Source organism: Ziziphus jujuba, chromosome 2, assembly GCF_031755915.1.
Source record: "Ziziphus jujuba cultivar Dongzao chromosome 2, ASM3175591v1".
Taxonomy (NCBI): Eukaryota; Viridiplantae; Streptophyta; class Magnoliopsida; order Rosales; family Rhamnaceae; genus Ziziphus; species Ziziphus jujuba.
The window spans coordinates 14,341,444-14,362,814 of NC_083380.1; the positions used below are offsets into that span (position 1 = coordinate 14,341,444).

General features: G+C 31.1%; 1 protein-coding gene across 1 annotated transcript; it reads left to right on the forward strand.

The window, feature by feature from the left end:
* Nucleotides 1–6,601: 6,601 nt before the first annotated feature.
* On the forward strand, nucleotides 6,602–13,425 carry LOC107418619 (loganic acid O-methyltransferase-like). The gene is made up of 4 exons (XM_048474700.2): nucleotides 6,602–6,700; nucleotides 7,100–7,756; nucleotides 8,097–8,318; nucleotides 13,291–13,425. The coding sequence occupies exons 1-4, from the start codon at nucleotides 6,608–6,610 to the stop codon at nucleotides 13,423–13,425; spliced, it is 1,107 nt and encodes a 368-aa protein (XP_048330657.2). The 5' UTR covers nucleotides 6,602–6,607.
* The last annotated feature ends 7,946 nt before the right edge of the window (nucleotides 13,426–21,371 follow it).

Here is a 21,371-nt window from a genome sequence, read left to right on the forward strand (position 1 = left end):
GCGTGTGTCACGTGTCAACTTCTCAGCCAATTTTTTGAATGCACAGTGCTACCCACGGGTGGCTTTTGAATTGGGCAAAATTTGAGTGTGGAGGCAAGTGGAAGAGAGAGAAAAAGTTGTGAGAGCGAGGAGAGAGAGAGAGAGAGAGAGGACCAGCCACCACCGTTTAACCCATGTCCAGCTGTTTTCCATTCATACATGCCTGAACACCACCACCACCCTTCCATTTCTAGCTAGCCACCTGAAACCATGGCCAACTGACCCCCGACGTGCCCAGACCTGCCGTTTGTTTGTTGACGGTGGATTTCTCCTAAACCAGCCACCTATTTTTGACACTGTTAGTCCCATTGAGACACCCATCTTCCGATCTACCTCCCCACTAAATTTCATGGCCATTGGCCACCGGACAGACCACCAGTGGTGAGTTTCTCCGGTGGGCATGGGAGCTTGCCTTGAAATCTCATTCCGGCAACCCACATACCATTTTCCACTAATTTGACTTCCCTAAATCCAAATTCGAGGTTGGTTTTCTCCAATTCATGATGATTTATGAGATTCAAGGATATTACGTCCCAGAGCTTTCTGGCAAGATTCCGGCAACCACAAGTCCGATATACGGAAGGTGAGACTCAATTCTTAATCCTCGCATTGTAAGCTTCATTTCGGTATATCATTTATGAATTTTGGATACTGTTTGTGTTAACTCCCTGGGTACCCATGTGTAAAATACCCGAATAAAATATTAATTTATTTGATCTTGTGTACTGTTGATATTTTAGGGGCACATGTGGGTTGTGAGGCCGATCCCGTTAAGGAATTGGATTGATACGCCTGCTCGAGGTGAGTAAGCCACCTTCAAATTTATTTTGGAGCATTAAATTATATATATTTGGTTTCATTGTATACGTGGAAAATTATATTTTATATGTCGGATATTTGACAAATTTTATTTGAAATTTGTATGCCAAAAATTGGGGTAGAATGAAATATATGTGCATATGAATTATATTTTGAGTTTTTAGGAATTTCGAATTTAATTTTTATTAAATTATTGTTGAGAAAATTTTGTGATTTTGATGCATAGTAAATTTGTTTTCATGGTTTTAAGAATATATAAATTTCATGGGGCTTAAATATTATTTTTGAGCGGATTGATTTCATGGATTTGAAGAAAATAAATAAATAAATTTATTATGCATTGAAAGAAAATTATTTTATGGTATTGGAAATTTTCGGGTTTACACTGTTGGATTTAGGAGAATGGATTTAACGTGATTGAATTATGATGATGGATTGGAATTGATGCGTATTAGCCCTTGTTTCAAGGAAATTGGATATGGTATATATATATATATATATATACAGATGATTTTAAGACGTACTATGCAGTATCAGTGTTCTGTAGTTGTGAATGTGATTAGCACGCGGACGAATATGATGAGGGTGCAGGTTGTATACTCTTCTGTTGTGGCCATCGGACCGAGGGCAAACAAGTTTGATATTGGACATAGCCACCCCCCTCTATGGCCGAGATTGAGGGTTATAGCATCGGTGCCGTTAGGATGCCAAGATAGCCGGATGCAGGTTTCTTTCTTTAACCTCCCCATCAGGCGGTGCTTTAGGGTGCTGGGTACCATCGAGCATCACTGATATATAGTGTAGTGCGTCAAATTATTTTTCCTGACTTGATTTTGAAAATTAAATGTTTTCAAATTGTATTTGAAATTTAAATTATTTAATTGTGATTTTATTATTTATTTAAATTGGTATCCAAAAATATATTTTATCATGTTTCAAGGTTTACATAAATTTGAGATTTATCAAAGATTTCTACGGTGTCTCTCATTATTTTAATAAATTATTGAACAAATATTATAAATTATTTATTGGAACCAATTCTTCTTTATGTTAAATCTCTTTATTACTAAATGAATTTATTGCATATTAATTGCATTTTATTTATTAATATTTCTTGATTATTTCATTGATTTAATCAAATTTTATAATTTATATATTAAGTTTATTTTAGTTTTTATGCCAAATTTCTCTTGTACAAGTTTATTTATGATTTTAGTTATCTTATGGTATTCTGTTATAAATTTAATTAATTGTTTTTAAATTATTCTCAAGGTAAACTTAAATTCTCAATATTTGTATTCTATTTGCATTTATTCATTTATGGATTTCCTTAATTTTTTTAGGGTATATAAATGTTGGGCTTTGTGAAAGGGTTTTAAAAGGGAACCTTTCCAATTGAGTGAACTATGAAAATTTTGAGAACAAATGTTATTTTCAAATATTTATTATTTTATTGTTATACTATTATTATTATTATATAGTAGATCGGGTCACTCACTGCGATAATTAGCATCTCACGTTTTAAATTCGTTTCCCTAGGCCAAGCTTAGTAGATTTTGATTGTTCGGAGCAAGCTCGACGTCTTTCTCGTTGCTGAAAATCTATGGAGTCTTTACTTCATTTGTTTTCTATCCTATAATATTTCTATCCACTCCCTATTGTAGTAACTTTTATATTAGTGTTGTAACTCTAAATGCTCTGCATACTATATTGGATGTTATTTGATTTTATATCAATACAAATCCCTGTATTTTTATGGAAGTGCTGGAAATTGTGGATTTAAATTGTAGGAAGGTGGGGGGAATAAGGCATTGTTATTAGAAGTGGATTTTCTGTGCAGAGAATTTGTAGTAAGTCCAACCCTTAGGGGAGATACTGTCGAATAGTCAATTGGAAGGTTAGGTAGTGTTTCCCTGGGATCAGGGCTTGTCTAGGATTCCAGTGTGAGATTTTGGAAGGGTCCTAACATCTAGCTTGTTGAATTTGGAGACTACAAATAGCGATTTACTGAACCATCATGTAGAAATATATTTACATAGCACTTAGAGAGAATTAGAAGAAAGAGAGATGGTAGCAAAGGAAACAGGGATTCTACAAGAAGCTTATCCAATGAAAGGTGGAGGTGGCCACTATAGTTATGCCAAGAACTCTAAACATCAGGTCTATACATTTACCTCTTATATATAATGTATGTATACATTCTACAAATTCTCAAGTGATGCCCTCCTGGTAGAAAAATACTTTGACATCATTTTTCAGGTTTTGAATTGCTTTAGAAACAAAAATGGAGGTACAGATGATGGGTTGTATGTGTGTTGTGTCAAATTTGGTGTCTAGGTTTAATTATCCCATAAAAATCATACTTTCAAATTTTTGAAATACAATTATAATCTTGAGTATATTTTATCTACATATTGTACTAAGTATTGATAGAAATACTGGTACAAAAGCTTGTTGTTTGGGGAAATTATTAACTGTGTATTGAATGCTTGATATATTTCTGCATAGAAAAGCTACCGATTTTGCAAAAGAATTGATAAAGGCAGCAATTGTTGAGAAGCTTGACAAAGAAGTCTTACTTCTTCCAAAACTTTCCACATTGCGGATTTGGGTTGCTCTGTTGGACCCAATACTTTTTTTGCTGTACAAAATATACTTGAAGCAGTTTTGTCCAAATACCAATACTACGAAGGATTGAAATCCCAAATCCCAGATTTTCAAGTTCTCTTTAGCGATCATACCCCAAATGATTTCAACCTGCTTTTCACATTCCTCCCTAACAACAGGCGATATTATGCAGTAGGAGTTTCGGGATCTTTCCACGGTCACTTGTTTCCCAATGATTCTCTTCACTTTATTAATTCTTCTTATGCCATCCACTAGCTTTTTAGAGTGCCAATGGAGGCGGTGAATAAGAATTCTCCTACATGGAATAAAGGTCAGATTCATTATTCGAGTTCCAGAGATGAAGTATTTTTGGCTTATAAAGCTCAGTTTGATAAGGATATAGAGCGATTTCTACAAGCCAGTGTACAAGAGATTGTTTGTGGAGGATTGATGGCACTTATTGTTCCTGGAATTCCCAATGGAACTCATCGCTCTCAAAATGGATCAAGTATGAATTTGGAGCTTCTTAGATCTTGCCTCATGGACTTGGCAAGGAAGGTAAGAAAATATTGGTAAGTAATTAGCATATATGCAAAAACTCAGTAATAATATAGGATTTCTGACCTTGTGTATATGAAATAGGATAAATTTTTTTGGATACTTGGGTTATATAAGGATTCGAACTTAGAATCATTATCATTTATAAAAACAGTAGCTTTGTCACTAACCTATTCCTGCCGCACAGACAACATCATTGGATTTTTTATATTGCATCTTAGTTTCATGAATAATTTATGGTTAAGGTTATTTTGTTTTAATTGCTAAACAAACCTTCACTACTACCAATTTTTCTTTATATTTCTAAGGAATGGTTAGTGAGGAGAAAGTAGACTCTTTCAATATACCAACTTATCGCTTGTCTCCCCAAGACTAGAAGCTGCTGTTGAAATGAATGGTTGTTTTACCATAGAGGGAATGGAACACCTGCATGTTCCTATACCAAGTCACTTTGGTGAGTATAAAATTAATGGCCAAGTTGCTACCTCTCATTTGAGCGCTGTAATGAAGGGATAATCAAGCAGCATTTTGGTGAAAAGATCTTGGATGTGCTCTTTGACAGTTATAGGAAGAAATTTGATGGGAATTTTTCCAATTTTAAGTCAGGAAAAGTAAACTACTTTTTCCTCCTTTAACGCAGAGTAATGGACTAGGCAACTGGCTAGTTATAAATTACCTTCTTGCTTCTTTGTCATTTTATTATTTGTTTTGGTGCAATTGTGGTTTTATTAGAGGGACACACAAAATTACTATGATTTTATATGGAAAAAAGAATCAAAGCTGGAGATAAATTCGGTGAAAGATATCAAATTAAGTGCATCTCATATTCTTATTAAGAGCATCTCATTTCATGTTGATTGGGTGTGACACAAATAAATTAAGGTGTCTTTCTCTTATGGTAAAACTTTGTCTTGAAGGTTGAAGTAACTCCTAAAACTATCTTCCAGTATGTTCATGTAACTGTTTATTATATCTTAGGACATGCGTTTATTATATATAAGCTTTGTTAACAATCTGTTAGGATGCTGGTTTATTAAATGTATCAGGCTTTGTTAACATTCTCCCTCACTTGTTGATATACCATGTTAAATTATTATTAAGCTTAAAAACTTAATTCGTTAGGATGTGAGTTTATTATATATATCAACCTTCGTCAACAATAATATATAAATAAACTCCACATCTATTTGTGAGAGCACCAAAACCTAATGGGATTGCCCTTCTAAATAATCTTTTTGGAATAGCTAATAGGATGTTTAAATATAGAGCCAAGCTCAAATTCAGACTACTTGATAATTTTAATATCATATTTTTTTTTATTAACCCTTAAATCACATTAAGGATTAAAATTTTAAATTTAAAAATAGTAAAATAAAGATTGATTGACAAAATAAAATCTTATTTAAAGAAAATGATATTTGTTTGGATTTGAGTTTGGTTGTTTAAATATGCATATATATATATATATGAGAATTTTCTAATGCAGACATCCATATTTTATTAAGATGGGCATGTTATTTTAGATAATAATTTTTAAAGAAACCATTGTTTAAAGTGCTACATTGTTTTATAAAAATTATTATCAAAAGTAACGTTGGATTATATATATATAATTATACTTCACAAATATCTTTGGAAAACCCTTCAGTAGTTATTATTATTATTTCTTGGCGCATAACTCATGTTGGTTTCTTTTGCTTTAAAGGTAATTCTTCAGGAAAACAAAATAGTAATAATAATAATTAATAATGTTTTACACAAATAGTCACCTTTTGCTTTGGTCGACAGAAATGCCTTTGGTTATTGAAATTTAATATTTTTTCTTCAAAAAGATTTGTGATTCTTTCTTTAAAAGTTAAACCGTACGTACAGTATATGATAAATACTGGCCTTACCGTTGTGCTATATCTTCTCAAAGGAAACGTATGCATTATCAATGTAAATATGGTTTGATTGGCGGTGTGTACACAATCAAATGCCAGTTGGTACGTATTTGCAATGAAAAAAAATAAATAAATAAATAAATTATCTCCTTATTTATAAGTATCTGCAGAAATTCCACGGTTGTTCTTTGTTTAATTATTGAGGCCTGACTTATAAATGAAAGTGGCTCTTTCTTTTATATGAATATTTTATGTGAATATAAAAATGCTACTCGTTTTCCTTTATATGCATATTCAAAAATATATATATATATATCATTATTTGATGTTGGATTATCAATTAAATTTTTACATCATTTAAATGATTATTTCAAAAATATTTATATTTTTATATTAGATTTTTACTATAAAAAATCAATTCCATTGAACCATCAATTCTAATAAATGATACTCATTCACCCAAAAAATTTCACTGATATACCATTAATAACAAATAGCAAATCTCAAATCAACGAATTGCTTTGTGAGAGTGATGCGGCACTAAATATATTACGTAGTGGTTGAGTAATCACAAGACGTTTTTGACTAATAACACTTACTCAGCTTATCAAATAATTTATTCACTATAAACTTCGTGAACAATTGATCCTGAAAACATATACTTGCAAACCACTAAGAGAGAAATAGAAGAAAGAAGAGAGATGGCAACAGAGGAAACAAGGACTGTGCAAGAAGCATATCCAATGATGGGTGGAGATGGTCTCTACAGTTATGCCAAGAACTCTACACAGCAGGTCTACGTAATTATTTCATATAATATATATATATATATATAAAGATGCTTTTATCTAGATCGTGGACTAAAGTTAAAGTCAAAAGACAGCGTCACAATTAGTGAATAGGAGCGCTAATAAGGGCGTCTACATGAATTTGTAAGCTGTTGTTGGAATTCATTTTAGTCCACGATAGTCGATAAGAAAATTTCCATACATATTGTTATATAATTATAGAGATAGCTAGAAAAACTTTTTACTGATACTTTTGGATTGTGTGTAATTTGTTTTCCAGGCTTAATTATACGGACTGTTGACGGTTATGGGTATTCTAACAATTATTGTAGTAGAAGTAAATCTTGTTTGGTTCGGCTATTATCAATTGTGAAATGAATTTGCAAATTTGGTACATTTTTGCAGAGGAAAGCTATCGATTCTGCCAAAGAACTGATAAAGAAAGCAATTGCAGAAAAGCTTGACAAAGAAATCCTACTTTCTCCCAAAAGTTTCCGAATTGCAGATTTGGGTTGCTCTGTTGGTCCCAATACATTCTTTGCAGCACAGAATGTACTCGCAGCAGTTGGGTCCAAATACAAGAGCGAAGGATTGAATTCACAAATCCCGGATGTTCAAGTTTTCTTTAGCGATCATAGCTCAAATGATTTCAACCAGCTTTTCACATCCCTCCCTCAAGACCGGCGATATTATGCAGCAGGTGTTCCTGGATCTTTCCATGGTCGCTTGTTTCCAAAGAATTCTCTTCACTTTGTTCATTCTTCTTTTGCCATACAGTGGCTTTCTAGAGCACCAAAAGAGGTGGTGAACAAGAACTCTCCTGCTTGGAATAAGGGCCGGATTCATTACTCGAATTCGGGAGATGAAGTAGTTTTGGCTTATAAAGCTCAATACGATAAGGATATGCAGCAATTTCTACAAGCCAGGGCACAAGAGATTGTATGTGGAGGATTAATGGTACTCATCGTTCCTGGAATTCCCAATGGAACTCATCACTCTCAATGTCTGCCAAGTTTGACTTTTGAGATTCTTGGATCTTGCCTCATGGACTTGGCAAGGAAGGTAAGAAACATTGATTCTAGGCCGATTAAAAATATAAACTCAACTGAATTTGATTATACTATTTTAAATCTGATCCAGTCTAATGTTGATTAAATCTAAAATAGTCCAAATTGATTGGATCAAACTAAAATAATCTAGTTCAATTGATATCAATCTCTCATTTCAAATCGGCAATAAAATATATGTGCAAAACTTAGTAATAATGAAAGTATTTTTCTAACATTGTGCAATTTGATATTTGATATTGCTATCTTTTCTAAATAAGTTTAGGTTCACTTTGAATTAATTGAAAAATAAATCTTAACTTAAGGATGCTACTCTTTTTACTATATATTTGCAGGGAATAATTAGTGAGGAGAAGGTGGACTCTTTTAATTTACCAATATATAACATGTCTCCCCAAGAACTAGAAGCAGCTGTTGAAAGAAATGGATGTTTTAGCATAGAGGGAGTGGAATACCTACCTCTTGTTATACCAAATATTTCTGGCGAATCTAAAATTAATGGCCAAGTTCTTGCATCCTATTTGAGAGCTGCCATGGAAGGGATAATCAAGCACTACGCGAAAATTGATATTTAGCGACACTCATTTAGCGACGCTACGAAACAAACACGTCTGAAAAAATAAAACCGCGACTCTGAGGTTAATACGTCAGTAAAAATTCAATAAATATACGACGTACTATATAATTGTGAGTCGCCTGTTCTCTCCTCCACTTTTTTTTTTAGTTCTTTTAATTAATCTAATTTTAATTTAACAACAAATAACCCATAAAGATATTAGAGCAACATAACTGAGGTTGGTTTTTGTTTTTTTTCTTTTTTGTTATATGTGTAACAGGCGACCCACCAGTAAGATTGTGCATCGCCTGTTCTCTTTTCACTTTATTTTTTTTAGATCTTTTAATCAATCTAATTTTATTTTAATAATAACAATCAATAAAAATATTAGTGCACCAAAACTGAGGTTTATATATATATATATATGTATAGTTAACAGGCGACGCACCAATAAGATTGTGAGTCGCCTGTTCTCTCTTCACTATTTTTTTTTTATTTTTTAATAAAATCAAAATAGGACCATAACAAGAATTGAACCCAGACCCTCTTACACTCTCAAGAAATCACCACACCATCAAGTCAAATAACTTGTATGTACAAATGCAACAAAAACTGCTTAATATAGTGTTAGGCGACGAATTACTCAAAGAATGCGTCGCCAAATAGATGAACAGGCGACGCATTCTTCAACAAATGCGTCACCTATTCTTTTTTTTCTTCAATTTTTTTATTCAAACATTTAAAAAAAAAAATAAAATCAAAATAGGACCATAACAAGAATTGAATCCAAAACCTCTTACATTCTCAAGAAATCACCACACCACTAGGCCAAATGACTTATATATACTGATACAGCAAAAATTCGTTAATATAGTATTAGGCGACGCATTATTTAAACAATGCATCACCAAATACAACAGGCGATACAAGAACAGGCAACGCATTCTTCAACAAATGCGTCGCCTGTTCTTTTTTTTTTTTTTTTCAATTTTTTTGTTTAAACATTTAAAAAAAAAATTAAAATAGGGCCATAACAAGAATTGAACCCAGGACCTCCTACACTCTCAAAAAATCACCACACCACTAGGCCAAATCACTTATATGTACTAATACAGCAAAAAGTGGTTAATATAGTGTTAGGCAACACATTATTGAAACAATGCGTCGCCAAATACAAGAACAGGCAACGCATTATTCAACAAATGCGTCGCCTGTTCTTTTTTTTTTTTTTTCAATTTTTTTGTTTAAACATTTAAAAAAAAATAAAATCAAAATAGGACCATAACAAGAATTGAACTCAGGACCTCTTACACTTTCAACAAATCACCACACCACTAGGCCAAATCACTTATATATACTAATACAGCAAAAATTGGTTAATATAGTGTTAGGCGACGCATTATTCAAACAATACGTCGCCAAATACATGACGCATTCTTCAACAAATAAGTCACCTGTTCTTTTTTTTTTTTTTCAATTTTTTTGCTTAAACATTTAAAAATAAATAAAATCAAAATAGGGCCATAACAAGAATTGAACTCAAGACCTCCTACACTCTCAAGAAATCACCACACCACCAAATCAAATGATTATATGTACTAATACAGCAAAAATTGGCTAATATAGTGTTAGGCGACGCATTATTAAAACAATGCGTCACCAAATACATGAATAGGCGACGCATTCCTCAACAAATGTGTCGCCTGTTCTTTTTTTTTTTTTCAATTTTTTTGTTTAAACATTTAAAAAAAAAATCACTTACATGTACTAATACAGTAAAAATTGGTTAATATAGTGTTAGGCGACACATTATTCAAACAATGCGTCGCCAAATACATGAATAGGCGACGATTCTTCAACAAATGTGTCGCCTGTTCTTTTTTTTTTTTTTTCAATTTTTTTGTTTAAACATTTAAAAAAAAAAACAAATAAGGCCATTACAAGAATTGAACCCAAGACCTCCTACACTCTCAAGAAATCACCACACCACTAGGCCAAATGGCTTATATGTACTGATACAGGAAAAAATGATTAATATAGTGTTAGGCGATGCATTATTCAAACAATGAACAAGCGACGCATTCTTCAACAAATGCGTCGCCTGTTCTTTTTTTTTTTTTCAATTTTTTTTAAACATTTAAAAATAAATAAAATCAAAATGACCTCCTACACTCTCAAGAAATCACCACACCACCAGGCCAAATGACTTATATGTACTGATACCGCAAAAATTGATTAACATAGTGTTAGGCGACGCATTATTCAAACAATGCGTCGCCAAATACAAGAACAGGCGACGCATTCTTCAACAAATGTGTCGCCTGTTCTTTTTTTTTTTTTCAATTTTTTTGTTTAAACATTTAAAAAAATAAAATCAAAATAGGGCCATAACAAGAATTGAACCCAAGACCTCCTACACTCTCAAGAAATCACCACACCACCAGGCCAAATAATACAATAAGAACTAGCTAGTATAGTTTTAGGGGACGCAGTCTTTTAAGAAATAGTCGCTAAATAGACTAAAAGGCGACGCATTTGTAAACAACTGCGTTGCCGTTTCACCCATCCAATTTTTAACTTTTTTTTTCAATTTGAAAGTTATTTTTAGTAATTTTTTAGTTTTGTAAATATGTTTTTTTTTTTTTTTAAGTTGTAGATGACCAATCAACAAAACTAATTAAAGATTAAAAAAAGAAAATGGAATAGGCGACGTGTTTAGTGGAATTGCGTCGCCTGTTCCTTCAATTATTTTTTATTTTTTTTTAAGAAAAAGCAATTTAATAGAGTTTCAATTTTTAAAAACAAGTAAACTATCAATGACCACAAACACATGAAAGTTAAGCTCATTTAACATACTTATCTAGATAAATTGGTCAATAAATGCTTGTTAAATTAGAATTCTATATTTGGTACCCTATATCAAATTAGGTCTTTAGATATTTTGTCTCGTCTATACACATATATGTATAACTGAGAAGAGCATTGACAAAACTATTTTCTATTTTTAGATTAATGGAATTTATTTTCATTGGATTGCTGCATGAACAATTTAAAAATTATTTAAAGATTATAAAGAAAATATAAAAAAATGAAATAGGCGATGCTTTTCAACCATAATACGTCGCTTGATCCCAAAATTCAAGAATAGGCGATCCTTCTTGAAGAGAATACGTCGCCTATTCTCTCAATTAACAAAAACAAAAATTTTGAAAGACATGCAAATTTTATAAAGAATAAAGGTGTACTTGAAAAACAGAAAAATAAACAGCAATCTTCGATATTTTGCTTCGCATTTTTAAGAAATATTTTCAGTTTTTATTTGTAGTTGAAAAATAAAAATATTAATCAAAGAAAAAAAATGCAATTGGGAGAAAAAGCGCGTTCTTGCCATTTTTTGAAAATTTTTGGCGCATTTTTAAATTTTTACGCGCTTCTTTGAATCCATTTTTTCTTTTTTAAAACTACATCAAGTACACCACCTAATCGATATTAGATTTGGAAGCAATCTAAGAGAGACTTGAAGAGTGAGATATTCCAAGTTTCATTTTTCATTTGCCTACGTTGTCGTCGGCCCAGAAGCTAGATTTCTCTTTGTCGCCCTCGTGATTTTTTGGTTTTCTTCTTTCTTTATCTCCATCGTTTAGGTTAGTTTCTTTTTTCTTGACATGAGGTGGGTTGTTTTTTTTTTTTTTTTTTTCATTTTAACTGCAGCTTAGGTTCATTGGGTTTTATTAATCTTGCTTTTTTAGAAATTATGTTTGTGATATTGCTTGACATTATTTTGCTAAGTTCAACAAGTATTTTGTGTTGAAGATTAACTTGAATCAAGATGGTCTATTGTTTTAACTTCACCACAACATCGTATGGTTGTTGAAGAAGATGTTCTTGGAGATACAAAGATGGCTCACAATCCATTTGTCATATAGTTCCCAAGTGTTGATGAAAATGATAATGAGGATGGATGTGAGAGTGACTATGTTTGTAATGACTGTGAGGAGAGAAATGTGATTCGTCAAATCTTAAGAACAATGGTAATATTTTTTAAATTTTCATTTATACTAAATTACAAATTTAATAATGATTAATATTTTATTTATTTTGCATAAGTGGTGCTAATAACTTTTTTAATGTTTCTATATGCAGTATGAGGATGTAATATCGTCAACAAGAGGTCAACTTCCATCTCAATGAATATGCATTCATGGAAGTTTAATTAATATTAAATTTGTTATGAAAAATACAATAGCTTACAAATTATGTAAAAATATATCAATGAGATGATATTTAATTTATTTGATAATTAATTTGTTATGACAAAATATTTATTTAAAATTTTTGTATTCTATTTATTTTGGATGAAGATAGTTTTCATTTTTTTGTATTTTAATTATTTTTATATTTTTACTATTTTAATCACTTTTCACAAAATTTAAAAAAAAAAAAAGGGGCGACGCATTAAGAAATAATGCATCGCTAAAAGTATCGATCCATTGTTAAATAGGCGACTCTATTAATGTGTCTCTAAATAGGCAATTCTACTAATGCGTCGCTAAATAGTCAACTCTATTAATGTGTCGCTAAATAGGCGACTCTATTAATGCGTCGCTAAATAGTCACTTTATTAATGCGTCGCTAAATAGTCACTTTATTAATGCGTCGCTAAATAGACGACTCTACGAATGCGTCGCTAAATAGTAAACTTTTTTAATGCGTCGCTAAATAGGCGACTCTAATAATGTGTCGCTAAATAGTCAACTCTATTAATGCGTTGCTAAATAAGCGACTCTATTAATGAGTCGCTAAAAGTAAATATGAGTTGCTAAAAACTCAAAGATAGGCAACTCTTATAATGCGTCGCTTGTTGTCTTATAGATTTAGCGACAAGACGTTAGGCTACACCGTGCGATACGTCGTTATTTATTTTGTGCGACGCATTTATTGCGTCAGTTATCAATGCGATTCTAGTAGTGAAGCAGCATTTTGGTGAAGAAATCTTGGATGTGATCTTTGACTCTTACGGGAAGAAGATTGAAGAGAACTCTTCCATTTTTAAGTTTGGGAAGGCGGTCTACTTCCTTATCATTCTTAAACGCATAGCAAAAAACTAGCTTAGTTAGCTGGAATAAAGATGCGCAAGGAGGTGGAGACAAATGAGGAGCATCTGATTGATCATTTTGTTTGCATATGTAGCACAAATAAATTAAGTTTCCTTTCTCTTATAATAAAACTTGGTCATGAAGGTCTATAGTACTCAAAAAGCTATCTTCTAATATGTTCATGTGACCCACGTGAACTCCACACGTTTCTGTGAGACGGCCGGAGCTAATAGGATAGGATCTACTAAATTATTATTGTTATTATTTTGCTTTTCAAAAGACAGTCGCAGAGACAGCCAAATGTTAAACAAGTTTCAATCTCATATTTTCAATATAAGAAAATATATAAGAAGATTAAATATAATTTAATAATAAAATAGCACGTGGCTTAGCTAATTTGGTTTAGATTGCTTAGGCTCTAACGAAACCTTGTATCTGGATTGAAGAGGGTCCGGCTCACTTCTCAATTCTCACATCCTTTCTCATCCTTCATCTGAATGGATTCTTCTTTTTCCTATTTTCTTGTTATTTTATTTTTATATGTTAAAGAATTAGAATATATACTTCAACGCATATGTAACAGTTCAGACCACCCGCATGTGGATATTATTCTCTTTGGGTCTGGGGAATCCTCTTATAACTCAGCTTTCACGGGTTTAAAGTGCGTTTACAAGGGAAAAGTATCCACATACTTATAAGCCATGCTTCGTTCCCCTTTCCAACCGATGTGAAATTTCACAATCCTTCCCCCTTGGGGCCCAGCTTCCTCGCTGGCACACCGATCCAGGTCCAGCTCTGATACCATCTGTAACAGCTCAGACCACCCGTGTCCGATATTGTCTCTTTGGGCTTGGAGAATCCTCTTACAACTCAGCCCTCAAGGTTCTGTCAAAATGCATCGTAATCGTTAGGGGAAATTCTCTTACAACCCTTGCCTACCAGTCCCACTAGTATGGGCTTCCCAGGTCCAAAATGGATAATATCTACATGCGGGTGGTTTGCACTGTTACACGTACCTTTGGAAAACCCACTTATATATGTACATTTCTTTTGGTTGAAAGTACCTCACACGCAATAATTTTTTACTACCTAACGTGTCAACAAGTTATTTAATTTACCATTGTACAATCAATTTAAAGGTAAATTCACATTTTTTGATTTTCGAGAATTTTTCCAAATAACTTATGTTACGTAATTTATTGTAGAGAAAAAATAGCCAATGCGTAGAGAAATTTTTTAAACAATTTATGTTACGTAATTTGTTGTAGGGACAAAAGGAGTCAATATGTTGCCATGTTATATTTTTAAAATATTGATTAAATTTATTTATTAATTAATATATGGATGTTGCAATAATAGTTAATTATTTTTTTATATATTTATTTGTTTACAAGAATACTTATTCATATTTGAATTGTATAAATATGTTAATTAATAATATTTTAATACATATTATTTTATAAATAAATTTAATAAATATTTAAATATTTATAATATTATTGTAAAATAAAATATGTGCTAAAGTGGCAACCTATATATATATATATATATATGTAGCACTTCCACTTCATTTGACATCTTTTAAAAGAAAAATCATGGATCTTTGCACAATAAATTTTAAGCATGATTTGCGTTGACAAATAGTTATCTAAGTTATATATTCTGTTTTGATGTGAAAATATATTATTAATTTGAATATTTATATAATTTAAATATAGATATTAAACTTTTAAATGAATAAGTGAACAAAAAATCAATTAAATGTTATAATAATATTCCAATATTATATGGTAAACAGATATGATGAATATTTTATGACATTAGCATTATTGTTTGCATAATTAATTTGATAAATAAGTATATAAGGTTTTCTTTTTTTTCTTTTTTTTGAAAAATCATTATATGAGTTATATGTATATTTGTTGAATAATACTAGACATATAAAATAAAAAAAATATATGATTATGAGAAAGTTAAATATATATTTATATATAATAATAAAATAGCACATGCCTTAGTTAATTTTGCTTTAGGTTGCTTAGGCTGTAACAAAACCTTGTATCTGGATCGAGGAGGGTCCGGCTTACTTCTCACATCCTCTCTCATTCATCATCTGAATGAATTCGTCTATTTCTTTAAATATAGAAATGGAGTATACTTTCACCGGATACCTTTGAAAAATCCACTGACACACGTACGTTTCTTTTGGCTGAAAAGTAATTCCTCACACGAAGCCATTTTTGACTGCTTAACGTGTCAATAAATTATGTAATTTACCATTATACAATCAATTTCAAAGTATTTTCAATTTTTTTTGGTTTTCCAGAATTTATCCAAATAACTTATATTTTGTAATTTATTTGGGAAAAAAAATAAATTGTGCCCCCCGGAGCTCAACTCCCCCTTCTCAATTTTCCTGGTGTCCCCAGTGGAACTCATCATTCTCAAAGTCTGCCAAATATGATTTTGGAGCTTCTTGAGTCTTGCCTCGTGGACTTGGCAAGGAAGGTAAGAGACATTGATTGCCATCCCCATTTAATGAGAAATCTTTAGCCTTAACTGTGGAAACAGGACAAATAAAGAAAAAGTTGCCACCCCTGTATTTCAAGTATATATGAAAGACTCAGTAATAATAAGAGAAATTTCTAATTACCTTTGTGTATGCAATTGGATATATCTGATATTGAATCTTTGCTTAAAGAATAAAGTTTGGGTTATTTTGAATTAATTCGCAAAATAAATTTGCAGTGAATAATTAGTGAGGAGACAGTAGACTCCATTAATATGCCAACATATCGCATGTCTCCCCAGGAACTAGAAGCTACTTTTGAAAGAAATGGCTGTTTTAGCATAATAGATGGAATGGAAGGTCTTCCTCTTCCTGTACCAAGTGACTCCTCCACTCCTGCATCTCATTTAAGAACTGCCGTGGAAGGGATGATCAAGCTGCATTTTGGTGAAAAGATCTTGGATGAGCTCTTTGATTGTTAGAGGAAAAAAATTGATGAGAATTTCTATTTCCTTATTAAAAGCAGAGCAGCAAACTGGGTAACAGGCTAGCGATAAATTGCCTTCTTGCTGCTTTATCCTTCTATTATTTGTGTTAGTGCAACTATGGTTTGATTAGCGGAATACAGAAAAGTACCATGATTCGTAATATGGAGAAAAGAAGCAAAAAGGTGGAGGTAAATTCAGTGAAAGATATTATTTACAAGCTGGCTTTTTTTAGGGGAGTTGGTAAGTGATTCTAAAGAAGCTACTTGTTCTATTCATGGGTTCTGAGACTTTCTTGGGGAAGGATTGCTATTTAGTGGAGGACACTAAAATGCTGTTTGATTTTCATAGTCAATTTCTTTGTTCTTTTGCTCCAAGAGAAGCAAACAAAGCTACTCATTTGTGGCTCGCCACTCTTCATCTCTATCTTATTTTGAATCTTGGATGGACGATGGACCAGATTGGTTGAATCCTACTCTTGAAGAGGATATGTGTGCCATTCCTATTTCTTAATAAATTTTTGAGTTTATTTTTCCAAAAGAACAAAAAAAAAAAAAAAAAAAACTTTACGTTTTTGTTTAAAAAAACTTTACTTTTTGTTTATGATATGATACCAAGATAATGTGGTATCTTTAGCATTTTATATATATATATATATCTTCCTTTAATTTATTATTTTTGGGATATGCTTCACAATTTTTTTCAATTCAAATGATAAATCAAAAGTTAAGATTTAAATTCAAATTTTAGAAAAATTAAATTTCAGATTTGAAACTAATTATATACACACACATACATATACATATATATATATATATATATATATATTTTTATATATACATATATATTTTTAGAAAAAGATAACTTAGTAGTTAATTGACATGTATTAAATTAGATTACTTTATGTTGACATCATCAATGATGTATTTTTAGCATCATATATATTATTTTACTTCCTTAGCCAAAGGGTTTGGGTTATCACATTCTATTGTGACTGAAGTCCTTAAAGATTTACCAAATAAATAAATAAAAATCTAAGGGCAAATTTCATTTAAACATCTTAGATTTATTTCAATTCATATCTTATATTTTGGAAATTTCAATTTTATTTTAATTCATGTCTTATATTTTGAAAAATTCATCATTAACTTCTTTTTAATTTTAAGTATTTATCAAAATGACCCATCTATTAATTGAGTGATGTTAAATTTAACGATTAAATGGTGTGTATATATATATATATATACATATATCTTTCACAATAAATTTCTTCCATCCCAGTGTCTTAGACTTACCACATTTAAAAAATATATGTAAATAATTATCAATTAAATCAATATCATTTTACACATTCAAATAGTATTTTAATACTTACATTTATTAAATTACATTTTTTTGAATAAAAATAATTGTTTACTTTGATAACCTTTAGCTTTATTTGTTTGTTTACGATATGGTACCAAGATCACGTGGTACTTCTAGCATTATTTATTTAATATAATTTTTTCTTAAAAAGAAAAAGGTTATATAGTTAATTGGCATTTGCTTGGTAGAGATTATATTATTTTTATGTTGACGTCATCAATGATGTATTATTACAAGCATTAGGTACATTATTCAATTGGTATTTTTAGCTTTTTATAATATGTACACACTATTTGACTGTTAAATTAAAGTCACATGCAACGTCATCATCCAAAAATCTTCGGTTTAGGAAAAAGTAAAATAATATATGTAATGCTTAGAAGTATATTATTGATAATGTCAACATCAAAGTAATGTATTTCTGGTATTCTTTTCCTTTTTTTTGTTTCTTTTAAACAAGAGGTTTTGGATGATGATGTTGTGTATGCACATACATATATATACAAATATATATATATATAGAGAGAGAGAGAGAGAGTGAGAGAGAGATTCTATGGTCAGGTCGGTCCTGACCATAATAGGTGCGGTCTAAAAACAGGCGAAAATGCTTAGTCATTGGATTTCAACATATATAATGAACGGATTAGATACTTCCCTGTTATATATGAGAAATTGCAATCATCCCGCAATAAAAAATCATTTCTTTTCCCGCGCCGCACAACTGTTCACAGACCTCATCATTTGCAAAATTTCGAAATCCATCTCCTACGATTTTAAAATTTCAAAATTTTCAATAAAATCCACCATCTCGGACTGTTTCAAAATTCCCCATTCAAATCCCACCATCTCTCAGCATTTCCAAGTTCCCAAATAAAATCCGCCATCTCCCACTCCTAGCCCCATATATTCTTTGCTTCCACCGTCCAAGCCTTCTCCTAGACAATCCCAAAGGTTAGTAATTGTGAGCCACTACTTTGTTTTTTTTATTTATTTTTTATTTAATGTGAACCAATGGCTTATTAAATCTTGCATTGTCTTATTTAGAAGTCACAGCTGGAGATTAATTGTGTAAGCATGTCAACTAGTACTAGTGAGGACATTATATGCATTTAAAAACTTCAAAGACAGATAAGAACCCATATCATCAATTTTGGAAATGCTTAGATGAAGAACAAGTCGTACAGAATTGTGAATGTGTTGAATTAGCATTTGTTTTTGCTAATAAATTAATTAAATTTTCATTTGGTTTTCATTTTATAAATTCAACTGACACAGGAAAAGTGATGTGGTAAATTCATTTGGGCAAAAGAAGGAGAGCTTAAGGTTGACAAAATGGATATACTTATCAGTGAAATTCATCGTTTGTCCTTGCAAGTGGAGAAATCTAATAATATTCTTGAAGCAATTCAAAAGAATACTAAGAGGAGCCACCAAAATGACCTTAAGAGTGTTATAGTTGCGGTAATTTTATTATTTAGTTTATTTAAAATGTTTAGCTATTGACCAAGTGACAATATATGTGTGTGTTGGTAAACTAATTATGTACTAAATTCTATTATGTCCTTGTTTTAGAAGCAAATGTATCCCAAAAAAATTTGACTTATGTTGTTGAACTATGCAATATGACTTCGTTAATTAAATGGCATTTTTCTATTTGTTGTCGATTCTAAATGAATCATATAAAATGGTACTAATGGATATACTTGGTAAAGTTCAGTGCAACTTGTCGATTCTATAAATTTCTCGTTACATCAAAATAAGGATAAAGGTTTTGAAACAAAAGTTATAAGATAATTTAAAAAAATAGATAAATAAAAATTGACAAACTTGAACCAAAGCTGACGTTACATACACGTAAAAGTGTCAGCGTATTACATTTTTTTATTTAATTTTGTTTTATAGTTATTATTCACTATTGTAATTTCCATTGATGCTTGTAAATTTTCTAATGATTTTATACAAAATAATCACAAATAATGTTAAAAAAATATACAAAATCAATAAAAAAAAATCATGAACAAAATTAAAATATTAAAAAGTACACCAAGGCCAACGTTGTTTATAAATAATAACATCGGCTATTTTCAACTCATTATTTAAGTGTTTTTTTTCTTGTTATCCTTTACTATTGAAATTTTCATTGATGCTTGTAAATGTTTTACAAAAATCGTTAACAAACCATAAAATTTACAAAAGTTCCTAAGATTAAATCAACCAGCAAAGCCGTGATTTTGACATGTAAAGCTTACCCCTTGTTTTTATTACTTGTTTATGTATGTTATCTTTCACCACTCTAATTTCCATTGATCTTATAAATTCTTTGAATGATTTTAGACAAAATAATGACAAATGATTCTAAACAAAATCAAAAAAATCATTAGAAAGAAAAGATGTTACAAAGAAAATGAAGAAATTAAAAAATGGACCACCGCCAACGCTACGGAAACAAACAAGCGTCGGCTTTAGAATAAAAAGTTTCTTGTTATATGTCAATGTTGTAAATTCGATGATCTTGTTAAATTACAACATGATTTTAGACCCCAAAAAATGATATATAATTGTAAACAAAATGTAATAAAACAAATAAAAAAATCAAAATGTACACCAATGCCGATCCTATTTAGATATTGTAACATCGGCGTTTGTATCTATTTAATTTTTTTTTCCAAGTGCCTTTTTCTTGTTATCCTTCACTACTATTGAAATTTCCATTGATGCTTGTAAATTTTTTAAATGATTTTAGACAAGATAATGACTAAGGTTTTGTTACAAAAATTGTTAACAAACCTCAAAATCTACAAAAATTCCTAAGCTTAAATCAATCAGAAAATTCGACGCTAGATCAAACTTTGTACCGATTATGGACAAAATAATTACTGAGTAATTTAGACAAACTTTGCAAAATCTTGCAAAAAATAAAGCAAGAACATAAAGAGATGTTATGATAATTTAGTGGACCAACGCCAACGCTACATTGAAGCTTTATCGTCGTCTTTTGTATAAATGCCGATGCTAGATCAACAACCACTCGTCGGCTTAAGGCCACAACATTAGGATAATTTATTAACTGTATTGCCTTTGTAATTTTGTTTGCTGCTTGTAAGTTATTGCACCGATTTTGGACAAAATAATTACTGAGGAATTTAAACAAACTTTGCAAAATCCTAGGTCAATGACCACTCGTCGGCTTACAGCCACAATATTAGGATAATTTATTGACTGTCTTGCCTTTGTAATTTGGTTTGCTTCTGTAAGTTTTTGTACCGATTTTGGACAAAATTATAATTGAAACAAACTTTGCAAAATCATGTAAAAAATAAAGCTAGAACAAAAAGATGTGTTATGTTAAGTAGGGGATAAATGCCGACGCTATGGTTTCTTTTCCTGGTCGTCTTATGTGTAAACGCCGATGCTAGTTCAACGACTAATCATCGACTACAACATCAGGATAATTTATTGACTGTATTGCTTTTGTGATTTCGTTTGCTCCATAACATTAGGATAAATTATTGATCGTATTGCCTTTGTGATTTTGCTTGCTCCACAACATTAGGATAATTTATTGATTGTATTGCATTTGTGATTTCGTTTGCATCTTG

Excerpts from the sequence above, each read along its gene's own strand:
- LOC107418619 (XM_048474700.2), top strand. The coding sequence starts at position 6,608 with ATGGCAACAGAGGAAACAAGGACTGTGCAAGAAGCATATCCAATGATG. Across the intron at positions 6,701-7,099 it reads CCAAGAACTCTACACAGCAG|AGGAAAGCTATCGATTCTGC; the intron begins GTCTACGTAATT and ends ACATTTTTGCAG. Across the intron at positions 8,319-13,290 it reads AAGGGATAATCAAGCACTAC|CAGCATTTTGGTGAAGAAAT; the intron begins GCGAAAATTGAT and ends CTAGTAGTGAAG.